The sequence below is a fragment of the Eriocheir sinensis genome, chromosome 60, assembly GCF_024679095.1.
Source record: "Eriocheir sinensis breed Jianghai 21 chromosome 60, ASM2467909v1, whole genome shotgun sequence".
NCBI classification, from domain to species: Eukaryota; Metazoa; Arthropoda; class Malacostraca; order Decapoda; family Varunidae; genus Eriocheir; species Eriocheir sinensis.
In genome coordinates, this window is record NC_066568.1 from 9605596 (window position 1) to 9612468 (window position 6873).

A 6873-nucleotide genomic window follows, 5' to 3' on the forward strand; every position below is an offset into this window, starting at 1 on the left:
TCTACCTATTATTATTATTATTATTATTATTATTATTATTACGGCAAGGACGGAGAGGAAGAGGAAGAAGACGAGGAGGAAAAGAAAAGAGGAATGAGAGGAGGAAGAGAAAGAAGAAATAAAGAGGAATTGATAAGAGGAAGAAAAGATTAATGAAAGGAGGAATTAGGAAGAGGAGGAGGAAGAGGGAAAGAGGAATTATTAGAAGCAGAAAAAAAACGAGAAAAAATAAATGAGATAAAAGTAAAAAGGAAAAAAATAGAAGGAAGAAAAGATAGTCTGGTAAGATAGCTATAATATAATGCCCATAATAATTCCATCGCCTACCTAATAATCGTGATCCTGTGGGCTATTTACGGGCATGAGAGTATCTGAGAGCCCTTCCTTCTGCTGCCTCTCCGTCGCCATTGCTTACAATTAACACCTTCCCAGCAGCTCTCACTCCTCCATGGTCTTCAGTATTTCCTTCCCCATTACTATTTTGTCGCTAATTCCATCGCCTACCTAATAATCGTGATCCTGCGGGCTATTTACGGGCATGAGAGTATCTGAGAGCCCTTCCTTCTGCTGCCTCTCCGTCGCCATAGCTTACAATAAACACCTTCCCAGCGGCTTTCACTCCTCCATGGTCTTCAGTATTTCCGTCCCCATTACTATTTTGTCTGTAATTCCATCGCCTATTTAATATATCGTGTTCCTGTGGGCTATTTACGGGCATGAGAGTATCTGAGAGCCCTTCCTTCTGCTGCCTCTCCGTCGCCATAGCTTACAACACCCTATCAGCTCTCACTCCTCCATGGTCTTCAGTATTTCCGTCCCCATTACTATTTTGTCGCTAATTCCATCGCCTATTTAATATATCGTGTTCTTGTGGGCTATTTACGGGCATGAGAGTATCTGAGAGCCCTTCCTTCTGCTGCCTCTCCGTCGTCACAGCTTACATGCAATTAACACCTTCCCAGCGGCTCTCACTCCTCCATGGTCTTCAGTATTTCCTTCCCCATTACTATTTTGTCTGTAATTCCATCGCCTATTTAATATATCGTGATCCTGCGGGCTATTTACGGGCATGAGAGTATCTGAGAGCCCTTCCTTCTGCTGCCTCTCCGTCGCCATAGCTTACAATTAACACCCTATCGGCTTTCACTCCTCCATGGTCTTCAGTATTTCCTTCCCCATTACTATTTTGTCTGTAATTCCATCGCCTACCTAATAATCGTGATCCTGCGGGCTATTTACGGGCATGAGAGTATCTGAGAGCCTTTCCTTCTGCTGCCTCTCCGTCGCAAAGCTTACAATTAACACCTTCCCAGCGGCTCTCACTCCTCCATGGTCTTCAGTATTTCCGTCCCCATTACTATTTTGTCTGTAATTCCATCGCCTATTTAATATATCGTGTTCCTGTGGGCTATTTACGGGCATGAGAGTATCTGAGAGCCCTTCCTTCTGCTGCCTCTCCGTCGCAACACCTCCAGCGGCTCTCGATCACTCATCCATTGTCTTATTTATTTCTTTATTAAACTGTTTTATTGTATTTAATGCCGCAGTTCCTTTAAATAAGCGTGTTGCCGATCGAGTGATAGTGCGCCCCTTCTGCTCCCTCTTCGCCCCTTCGTCGCGGCACCTCGCACACCTCTCCTACAGGTCTCACTCTTCCGTTTTCTCATTTATTCCTTTATTCAGCTGTTTTTTTCGGGTTTGATATAGTTTATTTAATTCATCGTGTTTCTGTAGGCCATTGTAGCGAGTCTACGAGCGCCCCTTCTGTCGCCTCAACGATGGTCCCTTCGTCGCCTCCTTCAGTAGTGACTGGAATACGCCTTTCTAGCGGCTCTCACTCTTCCGTTGTCTTATATAATTCTTTTATTAGTTATTCTACGTCCTTAATATCATAGTTTATACAGATGATAATGTTTATGTTGGACTTCAGCCAGCCTGAGAGCGCCCCTTCTGCAGCCTCTCCGTCCCTTTCCAGCGGCTCTCACTCTACCACTACTATTGGTATTCCTTTCTTAAGCTGTTTCCTCGTGTTAATTGTCATAGTTTAATGAAATAATCGTGTTCCTGTGTGTTGGTGCGCCCGGCGCTGCGCCTGGCCCCCTCAGGACAACAACAACAGCGCCGCCATGGCCGCCGAGCAGGACGAGGAGCTGCTGGACACCTGGGAGGAGATAGACGACAACCCAGTGCGTGCTCGGGGCGGCCAGGACACCAGCGGGCCAGGCAGGGAGCCACGGGTGCCGTGTCCCAGCGGCACGGCCCTGGCTGGCACGGGGCACGGGGCCAGAGTGGCACTGGTCCTGGCCCTGCCTGTGCCTGGCCCATAGACCCTTGGCTGGGGGGGGACACGGACTGCCAGGGGCCCAGGGCTGTGTCCAGGGGGGAGGGGGGCACGGGGGGGCGGAGAACCTGGTCTTTACCCACGTGGCACTCGTCCCCTGAGGCTGGGCACCGCTAGCTTGCTTACCTTACTTGGCTTACTTAGTTTGGTCCAGAGGCGCTTGAGACACGTATTTGTGGTGACCCAGCGCTGTGTCCACCTGATGGAGGACCCATAGTGACGGCCTCTTGGTCTGTGTCAGTGAGGGCCACTTGCTCTGTGCTCATCCTTGCTGGTGTTTGTTGGTCAGGGCCACTGGCAAACCTCCTTGGGTCTGCCGCCCCAATATCAGTTTTTCGTGCATTCCTCAGGCTAGGATTTAAAAAAGGTGATGGATTCCCTGCCTGGGTTGAGTGTTTTCCAGGGAGGAACCAGATGGATGACAGGAGGTGTAGAGAAGTGTTGGCCAGGGTGTGAAGTCACTGCCGAGCCCCGTTTGACGCCCCATGTTTCCACACTTTGTATCAGTAGGCATTAGTCATGTTATGGTTATTATTCATTTGTACAATTAACCCTTAGATGGCAGTGGAACTATATATAGACAGTACAAAATTCAGTCAATCAGTTTTGTATTGCAGAAATATAGCAACACTTCCAGATTGCGGTTGAATTTTCATATAGACGATAGTTAAAACATACATTATGCGGCGTAGCTATATTTATGCTACACTCCTAAGGTCGGCAGTGACTATATATAGACCATTCATTTTTGGGGGAGCTACTCTTCAAATACAGCTGCCATCTAAGAGTAAATAAGGCTTCTAAACAATAATATGAACTAAGAGCTATCAAATTAGAGATAAAACACATCAAAAACAGGAAGTGGCAATAAATGAATTAAGTATTGCTTCCTGACCCCTGCTCCCCTCCCTTGGCAGGCTGTCCTGGAGAAGCGTCTGGAGAAGCTATCCATCAAGAGGAACACAGTGGAGCCTCCGCCCCCGCCACTCATGCCGTGAGTACTGACAGACTGCAGACATTCTTAACATGTCCGCTGCGATTGGCACGGATTTGTCCTTCACTGGTAGCCTGGTAACATGTAATCCCAGGTCTTTCTCTGCCTCTGTGGTGGATAGTGGAGTGTTTCCCATGTGGTATTGGCATGCTGAATATCCCCTCCCAAGGTGCTAGACTTTATATTTTTCTTCAATGAATTGTAGCAGCTACTTTTTGTTCCATTCCTGTAGCTTGGTGATGTCTGACTGTAGGAAATCTGCAGTCAAGGGGTTAAATATTGCCTGGAGCAAGTGGTTGGTTACCTAACAATAGCAAGGGTTGAGCAAGAAGAATAAAGATCTTTAAGTGCTACACCACAATAAATTCCAGGTAATGGGACTATTGGAGGTCTTAAGCTGAAGGTTAGTATGTCTTCACCACTACCTCTTTCCCCTTGCCTGCTCCCCCTCAGCCACCTTTACCCCTCTCCCAGGACTCAGGTGGCATGCGAGGATGGCCCACGCACACCCTTCTCCTCCCAGGAACCCAAGATCATGATCCTGCGGCGGCCCCAGGACAGGACAGCCGCCGCCGCAGCCAATGGCATCGTCAACTCCCGCCAGAAGCAGCCCGTCAAGTCCCTCGAGCAGGTGTGTGGACGAACGATGGAATTATTTTTATCATTATTATTATAATTATTATCATTATTTATTTATTTATTTATTTTTTATTTTTTTTCCTTCCTTCCTCCTTCTCCTGTTTGCTTCTTTTCTGTCTTAACTTTTTTTAATATCTTTTTCTTTTATCTTCCTTATCTTCCTCCCTTCCTTCCTTTCTTCTTTCCTGCCTTCCTCCTTTCTTTTTTTCTGTTGTTAGCATGTGGGTTTTACTATTATTATTATTATTATTATTATTATTATTATTGTTGTCACAGCAGTAGTAGTAGTAGTAGTAGTAATCACTCCATTAATAGTTGTTTCCTCGCCTCTGCAGAGACAACAGGAGTACGCGCAGGCCAGGCTGAGAATACTTGGGGATGCTGGCAGCAGCGCAGAGGAGAACAAGCCCAAACCAGTCCAGCAGAAGTCATTTGAGCAGGTTAGTGGCTCTCATAGCAGTGGTCAGATTGATGCTTAGGAAACAACGGGGCAAATACAACACAGAATTCAGAGGGAGACCTGTTTATGAGAACCAAGTAAATACAACATAGGGAACTGGGGGAGACCTAACCTAACATACCATAGCATACTATAACATAACCTAAGAGAGAACAGAGGGAGACCTAACCTAACATACCATAGCATACTATAACATAACCTAAGAGAGAACAGAGGGAGACCTATCCTAACCTAACATAACATACCATAACATAGCCTAAGAGAGAACAGAGGGAGACCTAACCTAACATACCATAACATAACCTAAGAGAGTACAGAGGGAGACCTGACCTAACATAACATACCATAACATAGCCTTAGAGAGAACAGAGGGAGACCTAACCTAACATAACATACCATACCATACCATAACATAGCCTAAGAGAGAACAGAGGGAGACCTAACCTAACCTAACATAACATACCATAACATAGCCTAAGAGAGAACAGAGGGAGACCTAACCTAACATAACATAACATACCATAACATAGCCTAAGAGAGAACAGAGGGAGACCTAACCTAACATACCATACCATAACATAGCCTAAGAGAGAACAGAGGGAGACCTAACCTAACCTAACATAACATACCGTAACATAGCCTAAGAGAAAACAGAGGGAGACCTAACCTAACCTAACCTAACATACCATAACATAGCCTAAGAGAGAACAGAGGGAGACCTAACCTAACCTAACATAACATACCATAACATAGCCTAAAAGAGAACAGAGGGAGACCTAACCTAACCTAACATAACATACCATAACATAGCCTAAAAGAGAACAGAGGGAGACCTAACCTAACCTAACATACCATAGCGTACCATAACATAACCTAAGAGAAGAGGAAAGAAAGAAGAGAGATTGACATAGAGTGGAGAAATCTAAGTGGTAGAAATAGATAAATAAATAGATAGATAGATAGATAAATAGAGAACCAAGTAAATCCATCACCTTGTCCACAGCGTGAGGCGGACTATGCAGCCGTGCGCCTCAGGATCATGGGCTCAACCTCCAAGTCCGTCGAGGAACATATGCTGTCTGGGTGAGTGTGTGTATTTACCCTGTTGTATTTACCTAGTTGTAGTTTTACAGGGCTTGGGCTTTACGCTCATGTGGTCCCGTCTCCATATCTACATTTATTCAACGTTTCCTTAAAGCTTTGCACACTTCTCGCCGATACTACATCCTCACTTAGTCTGTTCCAAACCTCTATATTTCTTTGCGGGAAGCTATATTTCTTTATTTCTTTATTGTGCATGTGTTACTGTCTATCTCTATCTATCTATTTATATTTGCATCATCTCTATATCTGTATGTATGTATGATTAATTATATCTACCAATTATATCTATCCACTTATCTGTCTGTCTATATGATTGCTTTATCCCTCTTACTCTCTATCTGTCTCCTCTTCTCTCTATCTGTCTGTCTGTGTACATCTCTATCTCTGTATATTTCTCTATCTGTCATCTCTGTATATATCTGTCTATCTTTTTATCTATCTATATTAAGAAAAAGAATGGACATAACTTCCTCCTTTGTCAATGTACCAAGTTATTTATTCCTCTTAATTAATTCTTCTGTCATTATCTCGGCAGAGTAATGATAATAATACCTGTAATGAAACAATGCATAAATTAATGTGTAATGAACAAGTTTTTCCATCACTGACATTTTCAAGTATTTTCTTTTCCATAATAATCTTTTTCTATTATATTCCTTATTTTCAACTTTATTCTCTATTCCTTTCAGCACCTCCGACACCACCACCACCATCACCACCACCATCTCCACCACCAGCAACACCAACGCTAGCCCCGCCCCGCACCCCACGCCCCCGCCTCAGCACGCCCCGCAGCTCAGCGTACCGCATAGCAACGTGGGGGTCCTGAGATGTCCGCGGGGCCCTGACGGAACAGCTGGGTTCGGGCGGGGCAACGGGGCGGGGGTGGATGGGGTGGGGCAGATGAGGTAGCAGAGGCTGGGGTGATTCTAGGCCCCCAACCCCCCCTTTTCCCCTCCCGTTATACCCCTACTACTACTAACAACAACAACAACAACAACATTATCGCCATTAGCATGTCCGAGTTTTGGCGGGAAAAAAAGTATTATTATTATTATTTTTTTTATTATTATTGTTATTATTATTATTATTATTATTATTATTATTATTATTATGGACTGTTTGTGTTTTGTAATGATGATGATGATTTTTGTGATAATGGAGAGAGAGAGAGAGAGAGAGAGATGGGGTGGAATATAAGGGAGAGGAAAAAGAGAAGAGAGAGGAAGGAAGGATTTAAGAAAGGGAAGGGAAGGAAGGAGATCGAAGAATGAAGAGAAGGAAAGAACGAAGGAGGAAGAAAGGAAAGAAGAGAGAGAAAGAGAAAGGGAAGAA

The 6873-nt window shown here is 44.6% G+C and overlaps 1 protein-coding gene across 2 annotated transcripts in view; it reads left to right on the plus strand.

The window, feature by feature from the left end:
- Nucleotides 1–2048: 2048 nt before the first annotated feature.
- The window catches only part of LOC126985905 (SUZ domain-containing protein 1-like), a 7062-nt gene continuing 2237 nt past the window's right edge, over nt 2049–6873 (plus strand). The window contains exons 1-6 of one of the 2 annotated variants that reach the window (XM_050841454.1): nt 2049–2186; nt 3259–3335; nt 3810–3966; nt 4310–4414; nt 5438–5517; nt 6228–6873. The exon at nt 6228–6873 is cut by the window's right edge and continues 2237 nt beyond it. In XM_050841454.1, the coding sequence (XP_050697411.1) occupies nt 2127–2186; nt 3259–3335; nt 3810–3966; nt 4310–4414; nt 5438–5517; nt 6228–6450 (702 nt within the window). In that variant the 5' untranslated portion in view covers nt 2049–2126 and the 3' untranslated portion in view covers nt 6451–6873. The other variant, XM_050841455.1, reaches the window with a different exon arrangement.